Source organism: Microtus oregoni, unplaced genomic scaffold, assembly GCF_018167655.1.
Source record: "Microtus oregoni isolate MIOR12 unplaced genomic scaffold, Mior012 000020F_ref0000438, whole genome shotgun sequence".
NCBI lineage: Eukaryota > Metazoa > Chordata > Mammalia > Rodentia > Cricetidae > Microtus > Microtus oregoni.
Window position 1 is genome coordinate 4,149,234 of NW_024543079.1, and position 20,468 is coordinate 4,169,701.

At 46.9% G+C, this 20,468-nt stretch overlaps 1 protein-coding gene and 1 pseudogene across 1 annotated transcript; both read right to left on the reverse strand.

Moving 5' to 3' along the window:
- Nucleotides 1–11,291: 11,291 nt before the first annotated feature.
- On the reverse strand, nucleotides 11,292–11,688 carry LOC121460409 (cytochrome c oxidase subunit 7C, mitochondrial). Its single transcript, XM_041670769.1, has one exon. The coding sequence runs from the start codon at nucleotides 11,602–11,604 to the stop codon at nucleotides 11,413–11,415; it is 192 nt and encodes a 63-aa protein (XP_041526703.1). The 5' UTR covers nucleotides 11,605–11,688; the 3' UTR covers nucleotides 11,292–11,412.
- Nucleotides 11,689–16,482: 4,794 nt separating this feature from the next.
- Nucleotides 16,483–16,888, reverse strand: LOC121460007 (annotated as a pseudogene).
- Between the last annotated feature and the right edge of the window lie 3,580 nt (nucleotides 16,889–20,468).

Genomic DNA, 20,468 nt, shown 5'->3' on the forward strand with positions numbered 1-20,468 from the left:
TGTGTTGTTACTTTTATTCCAGTATGATATGAGCAGAAGCAGGAAGATCTCTGTGAGTTCCAGGCCAGCCTGGTCTACAGGACAGCCAGTGCAACCTAGTGAGACCCTGTCTCACAAAACAAAAGCACAACAAAGAAACAAAAGAACAGGGCTGGAGAGATGGCTCAGAGGTTAAGAGCATTGCCTGCTCTTCCAAACGACCTGAGTTCAATTCCCAGCAACCACATGGTGGCTCACAACCATCTGTAATGGGGTCTGGTGCCCTCTTCTGGCCTGCAGGCAGACAGAATATTGTATACATAATAAATAAATAAATATTGAAAAAAAAAAGAAACAAAAGAGCAGTCCCTGGGTGAGATGACTGGGCTGGCAGAGGGGCTGTTTTCTTGTTCGCAGGCCTGACAGTTTTGAGGCTGACCCCAAAATTCACAAAAAGCTGGGTGGAGAGAGCAGACCCCATGAAGTTGCCTTCTGACTTCCCCTCATGAACACACACACACATAATAAATAAAGATTCTCATCTTATTTATTTACTTTTGTTTTTCAAGACAGGTTTCTCTGTGTAACAGCTCTATCTGTCCTGGAATTCACTTTGTAGACCAGGCTGGCCTCCATCTCACGGAGCCCCAACTGCTTCTAGAGTGCTGGGATTAAAGGGCATGCAACACCATGCCTACTAAGATTTTATGTTTTAATTTATGTGTAGGCCTTGTGTGTCTGCGGGTGAGGCATGGAAATGACTGCAAGTGCCCTCAGAAGTCAAAAGAGGGCGATCATCCGGAGCCGGGAGAACAGGCACAGGAGTCACCTGATGTGGACTGGCAACTGAACACACTTTTGTTTGTTTTTCAAGACAGGGTTTCCTACCCTGGAATTTGCTCTATAGACCAGGTTGTCCTTGAACCTGGAGATCCGCTTGCCTCAGCTATTTTTGTTATGTCTTAAAAAAAATCTCTCTCCTGTGTGTGTGTGTGTCAGGTCCTCTACCACAAAAAGAAGTCATACCATGCAACAGGGCTCACATGGGAAGTTTATTGAACGAGGAGAGAAAAGGGGGTAGAGACCAGTCTCTAGGGACAAAAGTGGCTGAAGAGAAAGAGGGAGGGAAGGAGGGAGGGACACACACACACACACACACACACACACACACACACACACGGGAGGTGGGCAGACCCCTTTTTTTTTGGTTTTTTTTTGGGGGGGGATTTCAAGACAGGGTTTCTCTGTGTAGTCTTGGCTGTTCTGGAACTAATTTTGTGAACCAGGCTGGCCTCGAACGGAGATCCACCTGCCTCTGCCTCCCAAGTGCTGGGATTAAAGTCATGTGCCAGCACCACCTGGCCAAGTCCACCTTTTAAAAAGGAACATAGCAGCCGGGCGGTGGTGGCGCACGCCTTTAATCCCAGCACTCGGGAGGCAGAGGCAGGCGGATCTCTGTGAGTTCGAGACCAGCCTGGTCTACAAGAGCTAGTTCCAGGACAGGCTCCAAAACCACAGAGAAACCCTGTCTCGAAAAACCAAAAAAAAAAAAAAAAAAAAAAAAAAAAAAAAAAAAGGAACATAGCGAAGCCGGGCGATGGTGGCGCACGCCTTTAATCCCAGCACTCGGGAGGCAGAGGTAGGCGGATCTCTGTGAGTTTGAGACCAGCCTGGTCTACAGAGCTAGTTCCAGGACAGGCTCCAAAGCCACAGAGAAACCCTGTCTCGAAAAACCAAAAAAAAAAAAAAAAAAAAAAAAAGGAACATAGCGAATGTGCACATGGGTTGCTCTTAGTGGCTGCAGCTGAGGATGTATCCTATCAGGACCCCGAGGGCAGGTCTGTACAGGTGCCTAAACATTACCAGTATGCGTGTTTGGAGGAACTTGAAGAAGTTAGCTGGTCACATCCCCTGGAGCTGAGTTACAGATAGTAGTGAGCTGCCATGTGGGTGCTGGACACTGAACCCTGGTCGTTGGAAGAGCGGTAAATGCTCTTAACCACTGAGCCAATCTCTCCAGTAGCACTCCAGAAATAAAACTGGAAGACTCAGCCAGCCATGAGAAGCTTAATAAGACCAGACCACCCAAAGGAAGTTCTTAACTTCCAACCATTATCACCTGCAGTGTAGGGCCTAGCCATGATAAGCTTAATGGAGGCCTGTGTCTCAGGAGTTTACCCTGAAGCAATTCCTGGTTGCAGAAAGAACCACAAACTAAGATTACCAGAGCACCACCCAAGAACAGACCATCCAAAGGAAATGCCTAACGTTCCAAGTTCCAATCGTTGTAGATAAGATCACCTACTAGCCGGGCGGTGGTGGTGCATGCCTTTAATCCCAGCACTTGGGAGGCAGAGGCAGGCGGATCTCTGTGAGTTCGAGACCAGCCTGGTCTACAAAAGCTAGTTCCAGGACAGGCTCCAAAACCACAGAGAAACCCTGTCTCGAAAAACCAAGAAAAAAAAAAAAAGATCACCTACTAGCACACTCACTGGCACACCCCTAGACAAATGCCAGCCAACTGGGGTCCTGAACCTTAGAAATTCATCACCCCCACCTTTACTACCAGAAAAATCCAACTCTAACTGACCTGGGGCTCTCCAGTTATTCCAATATATAGGACACATGGAGAGACCGAGTTTGCAAAGTTGTATAAAATAAAGGCTCTTTGCTTTTACATATGGGACTCGGTCTCCTTGTTGGTTTTTGGGGAACTTCGTGGATCTGGGCTTAATAAAAACATAAAAATCAACAAGAATGGGCCACCAAGATGGCTCTTGCCACCAAGGCTAACAACCTGAGTTCCATCCCTGGGAGCCCACAAGCTAGTAGAAGAGAAACAAACGACTCTGGGAAGTCGTTCTCCGCCCTCTAGTTGCGCATGTGTGTTCTGCGGCACGTGCATGTGTCACTCCAACAAACAAGCACGTAAGAGCACTACAGAAATCTTAAATCCAAATGGAAAATAATTCACAGAGGACACTTCCTTCCTCCGCGGCTGTCTGTGCTCTTTCCTTGTTTTTCCACTTAAAACCGGTCTTGATTTCTTGGAATGCTTCCTCTTTTTCTGGAAGCAAACACAAACACTTGGGCCCTTCACACACACAGAAGGTGGCATTCATCAGTCACCTCACCCCTCCTGCTTTGTTTGCAGTTGACAGCAGGTCCTGGAGCTCGGTCCTTGGACCCAAACAGCCCTTCCTCCTTTCTCTGGCTGTGCAGAATAGTTCCTGTGTGTGGTGCCCTTCCCCGCCCAACTCATGCCTGGAAATTTAGGTTGTTTCCCCCTGTAATCACCAATGCATTGCCATGGAAACGGTGGCACCCACTTTCCTGCTACAGTAGGGCTGTCAGGTCAAGGACAAATGCCTTATCACTGAGTCTTCTCTGTCAGTCCTGGAGAAGAAGCCTAGGTCCACACATGCTAAAGACAGGCAGCGTCCATCACTAACCTACGACCCCAGCCCTGCTACTGGGCAGACTTTGTTTTCTTTATTTTTTTTAATTAATTAATTGATTTTGTTTGATCATTCGTTTTGAGACAAGATTTCTCTGCTGTTCGGGAATTCCCTCTGTGGACCAGACTAACCTTGAACTCTGAAATCTGCCTGTCTCTGCCTCTGGAGTACTGGGTTTAAAGGTTTACACCACCCGTGGCTGTTTTTGTTTGTTTATTGAGACAGGGTCTCACTCTGTAGCCTAGGCTAGCCTGAAACTCACTATGTAGACCAGACTGGCCTTGAACTCACAGAGATTCCCCCTGCTTCTGCCTCCCTCCTGGGTGCTGGGATCAAAGGCGTGCACCACTATGACCAGCTTATTGTGTGTTTTGACATTGCTTTACATTTATTTCTTTGTTTGTGTATGTGCATTTGTGTAAGCACAGACATGCCACCGTGTGTGTGTGTGTGTGTGTGTGTGTGTGTGTATGCGGAGGTCAGAGGACAGCTTATTGAAGTCCCAGAGCTTTTATCCCCCGACCCATCTCAGCAGCCCCGTGTATTTTGATCTCCAGTATATGATCTCCAGAGAGGTTGCGTCCTTATGCACTGGCAACGGAAGACAGTTTGTTTTCCTACAAACCCAGTGGTGGTTGAAAAAGATGGCTATTATTGTGGTTATTGCTGCAACATTGCCTGTTCAGGAAACACAATTTCAACATCCTTTGCTTACTGATAGAATACAGTCGTCTTCAGCTTTATTTGAGGAGGACAGACAGACTGGCATGGAGCAAAAGAAGAGAAGAAATTCTTGGAAAGTAATAATCAGATTGCAAAGCCCAGTGTGGTAGGACACGCCAGTAATCACAGGCATTCAGGAGCTTGATGTAGGAGGATCCCTTGAGGTCACAAGTTCAAGACCTGACTGAGTAACACAACAAGACCCTGTCTCAAAAATAAATGAGCAAGGCATGATGAGACTCTTCTGTATCCCCAACACTTGGGATATGGAGGCAGGAGCATCAGGAGTTCAAAGTCATTCTTTGCTACTTAGCAAGTTCAAGGTCAGCCTGGGCTACACGAAGGCCTGGCTCAAAAAGGGACTGGAGGGAAGACAATTAAAAAAAATTGTGTCTGAATATCCTTGGCAATAAACAAGGCCAAAGATCAAATTATTATTTATGAATATGTATGAAGCTAAAATTCCTTAACTCAAAGTGCTTCAGGGTCCATATTGGTAGTGTAGGAATATAATCCCAGCACTCAGTAGGCAGAGAACAGAGGATCCTGGGTTCATCACATAATGAGACCCTGTCTTCCCTGCCCAACAACGATGAGCTTCAGGGTTGGCATGAGACTCAGAAGCAGAGCGCTGACTAGGCCTGTGTGAGACCCTGGGTCCAACCCCTCCTCTGATTATAAAGTGCTGCACACTTTCAATCCCAGCACTTGGGTGTAGCAACATTTCACTTATATTTTAATAAATGAAACTTGCCTGAGGCTCAGAAAAGTAAAATGACCCCACTGGCCAGCTTTATAGGGCAGGCAGCACTGATACACACTTTTAATCCCAGCAGCCACACTAGCTTGCCACAGAAACCAGGCGGTAGTGGTGCTTTCCTGGTTTTCAGGTCAGGTTGAATTCCAGTTTCTCTCTCTGAGTTTTTATTGTTCATACTTCACTTGGAAGGCAGAAACAGGTGAATCTTAGAGGCCAGCCTGGTCTACAGAGTGAGTTTCTCTGTGTGGCTTTAGAACCTGTCCTGGAACTCACTCTGTTTTTTTGTTTTTTTGTTTGATTTTCGAGACAGGGTTTCTCCGGAGCTTTTGGTTCCTGTCCTGGAACTAGCTCTTGTAGACCAGGCTGGCCTCGAACTCACAGAGATCCGCCTGCCTCTGCCTCCCGAGTGCTGGGATTAAAGGCATGTGCCACCACCGCCCGGCTTGGAACTCACTCTGTAGACCAGGCTGGCCTCAAATTCACAGAGATCCGCCTGCCTCTGCCTCCCGAGTGCTAGGATTAAAGGCGTGCGCCACCACCGCCCGACCAGTTTTCTCTTAAGTTCAACACTGTCCATCTGTTGAGTGGAGCCACTGAGCTCCAAGGACCTCCTTCTTGAGACGTCAGAGCATTTGTTCCAGAGATTCCTGAAGCTGAGGGCTAGTGCAGATTACCCACCTCTGCCTCTGTGGGGCTGGCGGGTGTGTAAAACTACCCTCCTGGCTGGCCGAGTGGACCTTACAACAAAAGCAACTAAGCTGGGGGGGTGCCAGCAAGATGACTCACTGGGTAAAGGCACCTGCTGAGTTTGACCCCTGGAGCTCATGTAGACGTGGAAGGGGAGCCCCAACTCCACAGAGTTGTCATTTGCACATCAGTACATTGTGTCTGAATTCCCTCATGCTTCAGTCACACAGACAAAAAATAAGTAATTTTTTAAAAAAAGAAATACTTTTTCTTTTTTTTCTCTTATATTTCTGAGAAGTACTATTGTTAAAGAAATAAGCTGAAGTTCAATGGATGAGCTCAGATGTGCGGGGCCCCCACCGAACCTTAGTTTTTAAATTTAGTAAAAGAAAATTTTATTTTATTCTCAGCACCGAAATGGTGACAGGCCAAATGTCCCGGCTCTAGACAGAGTAGGGGGATGGTAAATTCAGAGCCAGCCTGGGCTAATTAATGAGTTCCGGGTATCTGGGACACAAGGTGTGACACCATCTCAGGAAAAGCAAAGTGGGAGCCAGGTGGCTGTGGGGCACGCCTTTAATCCCAGCACTAAGGAGGCAGAGACAGGCGGATCTCTGTGAGTTCGAGGCCAGCCTGGTCTACAGGGAGAGTTCCAGGACAATCTCCAAAGCCACAGGGAAACCCTGTCTTGAATAAACCTAAAAAAAAAAAAAAGAGAGAGAGAGAGAGAGAGAGAGAAACACTGAAGTGGGGAGACTGGACAGATGACAGCTTCAAGAACGTTGCTTGTCTTGTAGATGTGTGGAGTAGGGTTTCCAGCACCCACAACTGCTGTCACGCCAGCTCTAGTGGACCCAATGCCCTCTGACCTCCATGGATTCCTGCATACATAAGCGGCACATAAGAAGCCATGAATGATTTCATTTAAATTAGGTTTTTATCCAGGCAGTGTTGGTACACATTTTAATCCCAGTACTCAGGAGGCAAGGGCAGGTGGAACCCTGTGAATCTGAAGCCAGCCTGGGCTACAGAGCGAGTTCTAGGACAGTCAAGTCCACACAGAGAAACCCTGTTTCTAAATAAATAGATAAAAGTTACATGTTTAGGTGTGTTGCCTGCGTGTATGTCTGTGTACCACATGTGTGTCTGGTGTCTGAGGAGGGCAGAAAAGGGCACTGGGTCTCTGGAGATGGAGTTACACATCGTTGTGAAATATCTTGTAGGTGCTGGGAATAGAACCTGGTTCTTCTGCAAGAGCAGTCAGTGCTTTCAAAAGCTGAGACATGGGGGCTGGAGAGATGGCTCAGTGGTTAAGAGCATTGCCTGCTCTTCCAAAGGTCCTGAGTTCAATTCCCAGCAACCACATGGTGGCTCACAACCATCTGTAAAGAGGTCTGGCGCCCTCTTCTGGCCTTCAGGCATACAGACAGAATATTGTATACATAATAAATAAATAAATAAATATTTTTTAAAAAAAAGCTGAGACACTTTGCCAGTCTCTAAAATAAAGCACTTTTTTTTTTTCTGAGGCAGGGTTTCTCCGTGTAGCCCTGGCTGTCCTGGAACTCGCTTCATAGACCAGGCTGGCCTCCAACTCAGAGATCTGTCTGCCTCTGCCTCCCGAGTGCTGGGATTAAAGGTGTATATGACCATCCCAGCACTCGGGAGGCAGAGGCAGGCGGATCTCTGTGAGTTCGAGCCCAGCCTGGTCTACAGAGCTAGTTCCAGGACAGGCTCCAAAGCCACAGAGAAACCCTGTCTCGAAAAACCAAAAAAAAAAAAAAAAAAATGACCATGCCCAGCCTAATTTTTTTTTTTTTTTTGATTTTTCGAGACAGGGTTTCTCTGTAGCTTTTTGGTTCCTGTCCTGGAACTAGATCTTGTAGACCAGGCTGGCCTCGAACTCACAGAAATCCGCCTGCCTCTGCCTCCCGAGTGCTGGGATTAAAGGCGTGCGCCACCACCGCCTGGCTCCCAGCCTAATTTTTTAAAGACTTATTTATTATGTATATAATAGTGTTCTGTCTGCACGTACACCTGCACACCAGAAGGGGGCGCCATATCTCATTACAGATGACTGTGAGCCACCATGTGGTTGCTGGGAATCGAACTCAGGACCTCTGGAAGAGCAACCAATGCTCTTAACTGCTGAGCCATCTCTCCAGCCCCCTAAATCTTTTTTTTTCTTATGTTCATTTATTTCCGGGGAGGAGGGTGTGCCCTGTGCACATGCCATGGTACATACATGAAGGCGAGAGGCCACACCTAGTTTAAAGAGGTGCTAGAATCAAGCCCAGGACTTCCGCTAACCAAGCACTCTGCCACCTGAACCACACCCCTGTCCTTTCCTGGCTTCCAGAAAGGCCCAAGGAGAAGTTAATTATGACTCAATGCTGTGGAACACTGGCACTGGTGACTCCAGTTTGAGTCTGGTGTGTTCTGGCCCAATAGTCTGTGGGTCCCCAGCAATGGCCACCTGCTGTGTTTGCAGACGGTCCAGCATAGCACAGACATACCATACATAGGGTTTGGGACTTGCTGTGGCTTCAGGCATCTGCAGGGGTTCGAGGACGACAATAAGGAGGTGCAATCTCATTCTTCTCAATAGTTATCACCTTGACTGTTGGCCTAAAACACCCTGGCACAACTCAGCATCTCCTGGGCCACCTCACCTTGAAGCTTGTGACCCTTACTGCTCCTTGGTTGCCAGCCATGGGGCTGGGCCATCTCTGGCTAATTAAAGCCAAAAGGAATGTACTGGTGGAATACATGGTTGCTTAGTACCTGGAAGGAAGCGCTGGAGAGCCAGGCTTCCGGGCCGCTCCTGGAATCTGGGTGGCAAGAAGCCATGGGCTTCAGTGCATCTGGGAGCAGCTGTAGTGTACGAGGGCATGAGCAGGAGGCTGTTTTATTGGTACAGAAGAATCCAGTTATACCGCTGAAGCTGAGGACCCAAGGTAGGAAGGGACTGGCAGTGTTAAGATGGGGTGAAGAGAGTGTCCCTTCTAAAGTCCCCAGGAAAACAAAGAGTGCGTTGGTTGTGTTGGCAGGAACTGGTGGTCTCTGTACTTAGGAGGTAGAGACAGGAAGTTACTGGGGGTCTGAGATGAGCCTGGGCTAAACAATCTCTCTTGTTTTGAGAAGAACCTTGAAGTGGACCAGCATGGCTGCATCTCCTTAGATTTTCTTGGTCTGGAGACCCAGTTCAGCTGGTAGAGGGCTTACCTCCGAGGCTTGGGGCTCTGGGCATCATCATAAAAAGCGGACAATAGCTGGGTGCTGGTAGGACACCCCTTTGATCCCAGTACTTGAGAGGCAGAGGCAGGTGGAGTCTCTGTGAGTTCAAGGTCAGGTCTTGAAAACTCAAATTAATTAGTTAATTAAAAACTGTGAAGTTGGAGAGATGGCTCAGAGGTTAAGAGCAGCTGGTTGTTCTTCCAAAGGTCCTGAGTTCAATTCCCAGCAATCACATGGTGACTCACAACCATCTGTAATGAGATCTGGTGCCCTCTTAGAGCACGCAGGCAGACATACAGACAGCACACTGTATCCATAATAAATAAATAAATCTTAAAAACACAGCAACAGCAACAACAAAAGACAACTGTGCCTAAGCAATCACAATTGCTGAGTCAGGATGGCAAATTAGTTGCTTTGTTTAGGTGCTTTTTTTTTTTTAATTTTTCGAGACAGGGTTTCTCCGTGGCTTTGGAGCCTGTCCTGGAACTAGCTCTGTAGACCAGGCTGGTCTCGAACTCACAGAGATCCGCCTGCCTCTGCCTCCTGAGTGCTGGGATTAAAGGCGTGCACCACCATCGCCCGGCCTTAGCTGCTTTTTTTTGAGACAGAATTTTAGTGTGTGTGTGTGTGTGTGTGTGTGTGTGTGTGTGTGTAAAGACAAACCTTAGGAGTCAGGAACCTCCTTCTATCAGTGGGTCCCCAGGAACTGAATCCAGGTTCTTAGGCTGGGCAGCAGGCACCTCCAAACAATGAACTCTCTCACCTGCTGCAGTAAAAACTTGAATTAACAATAGAACAACTGGCTAGGTAGTGGTGGCACACACTGTTAATCCCAGCACTCAGGAATCAGAGGCAGGCTGTGAGTTCAAAGCTAGCCTAGACTACAGAGTGAGTTCCAGGATGCCAAGGCTGTTACACAGAGAAACCCTGTCTTGAAAAAACAAAATAAATACCAAAATAATAATAATAACTTTTTAAAAAGCTACTGGGAATCTTCACACATGAGAGACTTGGCCCTCCAGCCCCACGAGATGTCCCAACCCTCCCTCCCTCTCCTGTTCTCTCTCCCTAGTCTTCTTAAGCCAGGTCTTGGTTTGTAGCCAGGCTGGCCTCTGACTCTGCAGTCCTCTGGCCTTGGCCTCCTGTGTGCTGGGATTACAGGCGTGAGCCACCATGACTATCGAGTTTTCCTCTCTTTTTCAAATGTGTAGGAAAAGCTCATTTAGCTCGCCATCTTCAGGGCCAGAGTCCAAGATCAGGCGGGTGGACATCTGTCTCACTCTGGAGTCTGTGGCAAATGGAATCACGGCAGGAATATGTTCCAGAGGGATAATACGGGAGGCAGGAAGCCAGAGAGCCCAAAGTGGGGAGTCTGTTTTGTTTACTTCTATTTCCTCAGCAGCGAGACTGGCACCCAGCATACACTGGGCCTCGGATAACATCTGGGCAGTGAACTGGATGAAACGGCCCAGCATTGGAAACATCATCATTGTTGGGGGACTTTTAAACCTCCAAAAGCACCAGGTGAATTTTGGACTTGACTTCCTCAGCAAGATCCTGGGGAAGGTCAAAGGTAAGAGCCTGGTCAGCTGTGCCTTTCAAGTCCTGGTCCCTGGAGTCCCCAGGGCCTGTCCACGCCCTTCCTCTGCATTCCTCAGCTCTGTGGTTCCCATCTCCTTTCAACACCCTGTGTTCTGTCTGAGGATGGAATGAATGGGCTGAATAATATTTTCCATGTTCTCAATGAGACCCAAGAATGGGCATGACTCTAAGAGCCCTGCCCGCCAAAAGCAGAACATTGATCTGCCACCAGGGGGCACCATCTGTCCATAGTTCTTCTGGTTTTCTGGGTAAAGCCCAGATAGTCAGGCGCTGGCAAGAGGTTGTATTGTATTGGTTCTCCCTGGATGGATGCAGCCAACTTTCTGGGTCCAGAAGGAAAGATTACCCAGATTCTCTTTTGCTTGTAGAAGATCAACGCTGAGACCCAGAATCTGTCTACTTTGCCTGTACGATTCACGCAACCCTTGGAAGTTGTGTTGTCTGTTGTTATTGGCAAACGGTGTCAGTAACAACCTCCTTGGATGGTTCAAAGCATGTAATTCAACAGAATTCTTGCAGGAATCAGGGGCTGGTCAGGTCACGGCTGTCGACTGTTAGAGTAATTGACTTGGAGCAGTGGCTCTCTCTCGGCTAAGAACCAGCAGAGCTTGCGTCCTAGACATCCAGCCACACACCAGACGTCAAACTCTGGACCTAGCACACTCTAGCAAGTGCCCTGCAGTTGAATTTCAGCCCCATCCCAGACTTTTTTTTTTTTTTTTATAGCCCTGGCTATCTTGGATCTCACTATATATAGCAGGCTAGCCTCGAACTCACAGAGATTCATCTGCTTCCCAAGTGCTGGGATTAAAAATGTGCACCATCACACTTGGCTTTTTTACTTTTTTTTTTTTTTTTTTATTTACAATTTTATTTAGTAATAAGAGTTCAAGAGTTTAATCCAGTTTTCAGATCAATCTCCTAAACAATCTTCATTCTGTTAAAGGGTTGAATTAAATATTCTCATTTCTTAAGAAGCTGGTGCCTCACTATGAAGAAAGGAGCAGCAAATCCAGATCCAAAGAACACAGTCATCATCGCCAGTAACCGCCACTTGTTTTCCACCGAAAATGGCAAATTCTTTCCCGGGCCCTCCTCGTAGTGGCTGCGACGGACCACGGAGGTGGTGAACCTCCGGACACTCTGACCCAACATGGTGCGGCGGGAAGCTCAGCAAGGGGCGCAGGGGTGGACGGCGGAGATAATGGCCGCACCACCACAATCCTCTTCCTTCGCGACCTTGCTTTTTTACTTTTTAAATCGTGTGTGTGTGTGTGTGTGTGTGTGTGTGTACATGTGCCCCATGGCTAGTGTGTGGCAGTCAGAGGACAACCTGCTGAAGTTGGCCCTCTCCTCTCTGCATCTAGGTTCCGGGTATAGAACTTCAGTCAGCAGCTGTGGAGACAAATGACTTTACTCAATGACAGTCCAGCCCAGCCGCTCCAGCTTTCCCTCCCAGGAGCTGAAACCACAGCCCGTACCAGCAGGCCTGCCTAATTTGTTGTGGTTTCTGTTTTGTTTTGAGTGTGTGTGTGTATATTTGATGTACATGGTGCTAGTGCGTGCACATGGCGGTTAGAGGTCACCATTCAGTGTCTTCCTCATTTCTTTGTTTTGTGTTTGTTCATGTACGTGAACATGGGCACGAGGGGGTCAGAGGATGCCCTTCAGGTCCAGGCCAGCCTTTACCATCCACCTCATCTGAGATGGGATCGAGGTCAGGTAAGACAGAGTCAGGTCTAGCTAGTGGGCAGGTTTGCTGTGCAGTCCCTGTGGAGACACCTAGATGTGATAAATGAGCTACTGCACCATCTGGCTTGTACCTGGGTTCTGGGACTCTGACCTCAGGTCATCAGGCCTGCACAGCAAGTGCCTTGCCCCCTGAGCCACTTCACCTGCCCGCCACATTGTTTTTTGAGGGCTGGTCTCTCACCGAACCTAGGAATCCTAGCTCAGGTCCTCATGTGTGCCCAACAGATGTTTTACTGACCAAGCCATCTCTCCGGCCCCTTTGCTTGTTCATTTGCAAACAGGGTCTTACTATGTAGCCCAGGCTGGTCTAAAATGTGTACTATGTAGCCTGGACTAACCTCGAGTTTGCCACCGTCCTTCTTTAGCCTTCTGAATCTCATGTTTCAAGACTGAACTCCTTTTTGTTGGTTTGTTTGTAGATAGGGTTTCTCTGTGTAAGTCCTGGCTGTCCTGGAACTCGCTTCGTAGACCAGACTGGCCTCGAACTCACTGGGATCTGCCTGCCTCTGCCTCCGGAGTGCTAGGATTAAAGGTGCACACCACTGCCCTGCTAAGGGCATTCTTTTCTTAGCGGGGCTCAACTCTGATGTGCCCATGAATCTGCCTAGAGCACAGAGGCTTCCCCTGGAGGGTTCAGAACATGAATCCCACAATCAGGCATCTGAGCATAAGGAGTGGGTTTGTTTGTTTGTTTGTTTGTTTAATTTTATGTGTGTTTTGCCTGCATGTATGTCAGGCCACCACATGTCTGCTACATGTCTGTGGAGGTCAGTAGAGGGTGTCAGATTCCCTGGGAACTTGACTCATGACTAGTTGTGAGTCTCTAGGTCCTCGTCGGTATCTGAACCTAGGTCCCAGTCTTAACTGCTAAGCCCAATACTGAGTGGGAGGAAATTAGGAGTCTTACAGAACAGCTGCTTTGCTCTGTCTTCTGCTTCTGGTTTTGAAGCAGGCCGTGGAAGAACTCCCTGACCCAAGAACTCATTCAGGAAGCCTCTGCCCTGCAGGTGTACAGCCATGTTCCTGTGACTGCATTGCTCAAAGAGGCCAGAAGAGGGCACCAGATCTCCTGGAACCGAAGTGACAAGCTTTTTGTGACCTTCCCAGAGTGGCTACTGCGAACCTTTCAGCCCTCTGCAAGAGCTGAGCCCTTGCTTCCGCTCCAAATTAAAAACAAAACAAAACATCAAAACAACAAGCGAGGGCTGGAGACGTAGCTCAGTTGGTAGAGTCGGTAGCAAACACACAAGGCCCTGGGTTTGAACCTCAGCACCACATAAGCCAATCGCACGCTCAAGTGCTCAGCACTCAGGAGATGGAGGCAGGAGGATCAGGAAGTCCAAGGTCTTAGGATCCAGCTCCCTGGCAAGTCAGCCTAGCTCCAACTTCCCCCGGGAAACCCATCTCCAGGGAGTGAGGCAGAGAGCCCGAAAGTCACTGAGCACATGCATATGGATGGGTACTTACATGCACTCCCCAAACACACACAAGGCAAAAAATCAAAAAGAAACGAAGAAAACAAAACTCTTGCCTTGCCTGGCATGGTGGCATGCGCCTTTTAGCCTAGCAGAGTTTGAGGTCAGCCTGATCTACATAGAGAGTTCCAGGCTAGCCAGGGCTACGTGGTGAGACCCTGAAGTCTCAATAAATAATAAATAAACAAACTGAAACTCTTTGGATACCATCAGTCCTCAAGGAAATCAAGGCTGAGCTGATTGGCAAATACCTCTGATCCCAGCACTTGGGAGACAGGAACAGGATTGCCGCAAGTTTAAGCCTAAAGTTCCAAGCCAGCTAGGACCCGTGCCATTCCAACTGTGTGCAAAAAGGGCTTCCAGGGCAACTTCACTGACTGTGACCTCTGGTTTTTTTGTTTACCTTTAATTTGTTTTTGTTGTTTGTTTTGTTTTGATTTTGTTTTTTTGAGATAGGGTTTCTCTGCGTAACTCTTGACTGTCCTGGAACTCCTGCTGTAGACCAGGCTGACACTCATCCCTCATACCTGGCTTGATTTATATTTAAATTGATATAAAAAAAAATCCACTCGTGTGCCTTTCTCTGTATCTGGGTAGTTGAGTCATTCTGATGAAATAAAAGTTAAGCTGCTATTTAAAGAGCAAGCGAGAGGGAAAGAGGCCAGCATCAGCTGTAGGAGGCCCAGGATAGCCACCAGAAAAACCTGTTACTCAAGTGGAAGCATCTGTTGGCACAGTCAGCGGCACCCCAGATGTAAGCCAGCAGGATAGGACACTTGTCCTCACCCGACTTATAAGCCACCCTTAAGTGGGTAGCTTTTCAACCAGTCTGGCCAGATAGGAAACTGCTTGGTTGGCGGACAGGTGGAGACACAGCAGCTTCCAATGGGTAGACACAGACAGGCAGCGGTCAGTCTTACTGTGAGTCTCTTTTAACTGTTTTTTGGGGGACTGACCCAGGGTTTTATGTTCTACCACTCAACTAAATTCTCAGGCCCTGAAGAGAGCCTTGGCTTTTTCATTCTCTATTTTTATTTTATGTTGAAATAGAGTCTCACGTCCAGGCCTGGTCTCGGATGCACTAAGTAGCTGAGGATGACCTTGAATTCCTGAACCTACTGCCTCCACTTCTTTTTGTTGGTGTTTTTTTTTTTGTTGTTGTTGTTGTTGAATAAACAAGTTTTATTTGTAAATTTAGTCAACATACATAATTGACCTAAAAACTTCCATAGGATACTTTTAAAAACCACTTGAAGGCCATCTCTATAGAAGGGATTTTGCCAGGACAGTAACCAGGTGTAACCTAACCCATCTTCATCGGCAGAGATCCAATAAGCTGCAGCTGTACTCTCACCCTCCTGTTTAAACTCAAGGAAAAAACAAATTCTCCCTTTTTCCCCTTAAAGATTAAAAAACAAAACAGAACCTAATCTAGATAGACCAAACAACACAATGAAAGCTGCACTAACTAGATTGGTAACAGGTGATGCTGGTGTGAATAGCTTGTTATTTTACTATAGAGCCCTTATAAATCCCCGTTAGTGCATGTTACCAACTGGAGGGTTAGTTAACGTGTGGTAGAATGAGGACTTATGCAAGGTTTAATACGCATAGCATTTTCTTTTCTTTTTTTTTTTTTTTTTTAAGATTTTATTTAAGAGGCAGGCGGATCTGTGAGTTCGAGACCAGCCTGGTCTACAAGAGCTAGTTCCAGGAGAGGCTCCAAAACCACAGAGAAACCCTGTCTCGAAAAACCAAAAAAAAAAAAAAAAAGATTTTATTTATTTATTATGTATACAGTATTCTCAGTATTCTGTCTGAAGGTATGCCTTCAGGCCAGAAGAGGGCACCAGATCTCATTGCAGATGGTTGTGAGCCACCATGTGGTTGCTGGGAATTGAACTCAGGACCTTTGGAAGAGCAGGCAGTGCTCTTAACCACTGAGCCATCTCTCCAGCCCCACGCATAGCATTTTCTACTTTGTTAAAAACAAATGCAGTCTAGTCAGGAAGTACCAACTGGACTAATTACACACACCTTAATGACAAGACTCCCCACCACTTGTGAATGTAAAACATTTAATTTAAAAATGTTGAACACTGGGGGCTGGAGAGATGGCTCAGTGGTTAAGAGCATTGCCTGCTCTTCCAAAGGTCCTGAGTTCAATTCCCAGCAACCATATGGTGGCTCACAACCATCTGTAAAGAGGTCTGGCGCCCTCTTCTGGCCTTCAGGCATACAGACAGAATATTGTATACATAATAAATAAATAAATAATAAAAAAATGTTGAACACTACAATATATAAAATAGCTATTATAAATGCACATAGTGTATTCTATAGCTGCCAGGTTTACTTTTTTTTTTTTTTAAGGAAAACTGTTACACTGTGGTTAAAACTTGTATCTTCAACCTTTGAAAAAGCCCACATTCTATTACAGTGATGTATGGTTAAACACTTGGATCAAGTCATAACAAGTTTTATTGCAAAAGGACCCTGTACGTTTATCAATTCTAGTACCTTAATAGCTACCCAACAAGGCATTAACATACAGAAACATGCATCATGAGAAGCAAGTACTGTCACCCATCCCTTCTGCACATCGGCAACTTGTCACTCCTGAGCCGCAACGCCCACAGCACTGAGATCTATGAACACTCACTCTCCCCATTCATCCTGAGTGAAAGATGGAATGACCTAAGTACAAATACAACATATTATAAACAATTTCTTACAAAAAAAGTCACAAATTAAACCAAAGTATTTTACAGAATTTACTACAAAATGCCATAAAAACCGCCTCGACTTAAGCTCTTTCCCTCGGTATTTGGCGAGCCAACTGGATGTCTTTGGGCATGATGGTGACTCTCTTGGCGTGGATGGCACACAGATTGGTATCTTCAAACAACCCACCAGGTACGCTTCATTGGCCTCCTGAAGGGCACCGATGGCTGCACTCTGAAACCTCAGGTCGGTCTTGAAGTCCTGGGCGATCTACCTCACCAACCTCTGGAAAGGCAGCTTCCGGATGAGCAGCTCAGTCGACTTCTGGTAGCGACCACGGTCCTGGGCCTGTAGCGGTGCGGCTTCTTCACCCCGCCGGTAGAGGGCGCGCTTTTCCGGGCCGCCTTGGTGGCCAGCTGCTTGCGGGGCGCTTTCCCCCAGGTCGACTTCCTAGCGGTCGGCTTGGTTCGGGCCATTTTCTTTCACCCAAAGCCCGAATCTGAGGCCCGTGCTGGGACCACCACGCCACTGTGAGCGTGCAAAGGGGAGCTGCGATCGGCGACAGGAACAGAAGATCTACCTCCAACGAACGACCGAACCGCTCTGTGCCTGTTGGTGTTTTGAGGCAGGGTTTCTCTGTGTAGCCCTGGCTGTCCTGGAACTCGCTCTGTAGACCAGGTTGGTCTCGAACTCAGAGATCTGCCTGCCTCTGCTGCCTGAATGCTGGGAGTAAAGGTGTGTGCCAGGTGTGCCACTGTGCCTGGCTTTTGTAGAGCTGGGGGTTGAACCCAGGGTCTCACACATATAGGCAAGTACTCCACCAATAAACCGCTTTAAAGAGAATATTTTAAAAACATTTTGTTGGGGGCTGGGGAGATGGCTCAGAGGTTAAGAGCACTGGCTGCTCTTCCAGAGGTCCTGAGTTCAATTCCCAGCAACCACATGGTGGCTTACAACCATCTGTAATGAGATCTGGTGCCCTCTTCCTGACTGTAAGCATCCAAGCAGACAGAATAGTGTATACATAATAAATAAATCCTTTTTTTAAAAAAAAAAAACATTTTGTTGCCAGGCAGTGGTGGCACACTCCTTTAATCCCAGCACTCGGGAGGCAGAGGCAGGTGGATCTTTGCGAGTTCAAGGTAAGTCTGGTCTACAAGAGCTAGTTTCAGGACAGGTTCCCAAGCTACAGAGAAACCTTGTCTCAAAAACAAAAATTGTTTTCATTGTTGTTGGTTTTTTTCCCCTATGCATATGTGTAGGGGACAGAGGATTATTTTGGGAGGAGTTTCTTCTCTGCTTCTGTCATGTGAGTTCCAGGTGTCAGACTTAAGTCCTTGGGCTTGGCAGTATGCCAGGTTACCCACTGAGCTATCTTAGTCAACCTAAAAAGTATTTCTGTTAGTGTGCTTGCCTGTTTTGGTCTGGTTGAAGATGGAGCTTTGTTTGCTCTGCTGTGGGAGGCTCTGGGTTACCTCCCCATGACTGCACAGAAGAAAACACATGGTTTTTAGCAGAGTCCTATCCTCCCCTTGCCTCAGCCTCCTGAGTTGGGGGATTATAGACCAGGTGCAGCCACTTTACCTTGTGTTTGATGTTTACTGCGATAGTGGGTGAGCCACAAAACTGAGTTTGTGCTCTTTCCTGGGAGTGGCCAAGCACTCTTCCTGGCCCCAATGGAAGTGGCCCTTTCTTGGGAGGGCAGAACCAGAAGGCTTGGAGCCAGGCTCTTGTCCTGGGTCACCTCTCTGTTTCAGTTGTCATGCAGGGATTTTTGTCTAACTTTATTGTGGAAAAGTTGCTAGAGAACACAAAGTTACTTAAACAAAGTTACTCTGTAGCGCTCCCTCAGATACTCAAGTTAACCACAACACACCACCTAGGCTTGTAGTAAAGACTTGTCGGCTCAGCACTTTGCATTTTATTTTTATTATAATTATTATTATAATTATTATTTTTTAAAGATTTATTTATTTCTTTTTTTAATTAATTAATTTATTTATTTATTTATTATGTATACAATATTCTGTCTGTGTGTATGCCTGCAGGCCAGAAGAGGGCACCAGATCTCATTATAGATGGCTGTGAGCCACCATGTGGTTGCTGGGAGTTGAACTCAGGACCTCTGGAAGAGAAGCCAGTGCTCTTAACCTCTGAACCATCTCTCCAGCCCCCTATTTTTTTTTTTTTATTTTTATTTTTGAGACAGAATTTCTCTGTGTAGCCCTGGCTGTCCTGAACTAGCTCTTGAAGAGCAGGCTGACCTCAAACTCGCAGAGATCCACCTGCCTCTGCCTCCTGAATGCTGGGGAGAAAGACATGTGGCCCCCCCCCCACCCAACAACACTTTCGGAAGGAAGGAAGGAAGGAAGGAAGGAAGGAAGGAAGGAAGGAAAGAAAAGCCAGGCAGTGGTGGTGCAAGCCTTTAATTCCAGCCCTCGGGAGGCAGAGGTGGGTGGATCTCTGTAAGTTCAAATTCTGCCTGGTCTACAAGAGTTAGTTCCAGGACAGGCTCCAAAGCTACACGGAAACCCTATCTCGAAAAAAAAAAAAAAAAAAAAAAGGAAAGAAAAGAAACATTGTCTCATTTGTCTCCTGGAGCCCAGGTTGCTCTCAGACTCTCTATACAATTGATTTTGCTTCTTATGCCTCAGCTACCCAAATGCAAGAATTCCAGGCTGGTGTCAATCACAGCCTCAACCATCGCCTATTTTAACTCTTAACCATCTACCCCAGTCTCTTCATCTTGACTCCAGGCATTCGCCTAGAATGTTTTTTGTTTGTCTGTTTGGTTGGGTTTTTGAGACAGGGTTTCTCCACTGTCTCAAAGAGTCTCCAAGAGCTGTCCGGAAACTAGCTCTTGTAGACTATGCTGGCCTTGAACTCACAAAGATCTGCCTGTTTCCACCTCCTGAGTGCTGGGATTAAAGGCGTGCACCACCACTGCCCGGCTGCCTAGAACGTTTTCTAACTTTTAGGATATCTGCCTGTCCACGTCAGGAAAAGGTCATTTCTTTGAGCCCTTGCTAGCAGGGTACCTGACTCTCAGGAAGTTTGAATCCTCCATCTGTTCTGAGGCAAGTGTCAGCAGAGGCTTCATGGCCTCAAGAACCCATATGTCACTGGAGGTGTCTTTACCTAAAGGCTCAGGAACAACTGTCACCAGAGTCCTTAGAAAGCACACTTCACTATTCTGTTCCCATGAGCTCATCCACCCTGAATAGTGAGGGCGTCACTGGGGGCAGGCAGGAACCTGTTCAAAGTCACGACAGTAGAAGATGCCCCAGTCAGGCACAAACTCTTTCCCGACAAACTTCACATGGTGACCTGAAGTGGCAGTCTTCTGAGGTCACCATCGGGTACCTCACACGTGGCCGTCATGACTTCCTGAGGGTTTTAGTCAACTTGTTCCTTCTGAAGCTTCGATTTAGCTAATCACTCCTTGCTTAAAACACTTCCTTCTGAAGATGTGACCTGCCCCGCTGAAAAAGGTACTGAGCCATGTGGCTAACATATACTAGAATAACGGGCTAATGCATGGTATAAGAGTTAACAAGAAGCCTGAGCTAATGGGCCACAGTTTATGATTTTGAAAAACAAAAAACCAAAAAAACCCCACTTCCTTCCCCAAAGGGTAGTCAGGTACCCCCTGGTCTGGTTCTCTCCTCACTTCTCTAGAAACTTCTAGCCATCTTTTTTTTTTTTTTTTTTTTTTTTTTTTTTGCCTTTTTCCCCTCTCCAACACAGGGTCTCACTATATACCTCTGGCTGATCCAAAACTTGCTCTTTAGACCAAACTGTTGCAGGACATTTGATAGCACTGTGAACCCAAGATTGCTTTATTTATCGGAAAATCCTGGTTTTCAGCTGTGGTGTGGCTCAGCCCTAGCACACAACTTTAATCCAAGAGCTTTCTGCTTGAATATTGTCAACAGGATTAAATAAAGTCAACCATAGGTCAAGAGGTGGAGCAATCAAGCAACCAACTAACAGGAAGCGAACATGGGATTATTAAAAAAAAAAATAGAGAAAGGGGGAGTCAGGAGGATAGATAGAAAGACATACAAA

Bases quoted from the DNA above. Each gene is read 5' to 3' on its own strand.
- LOC121460409 (XM_041670769.1), bottom strand. From the start codon at position 11,604: ATGTTGGGTCAGAGTGTCCGGAGGTTCACCACCTCCGTGGTCCGTCGC.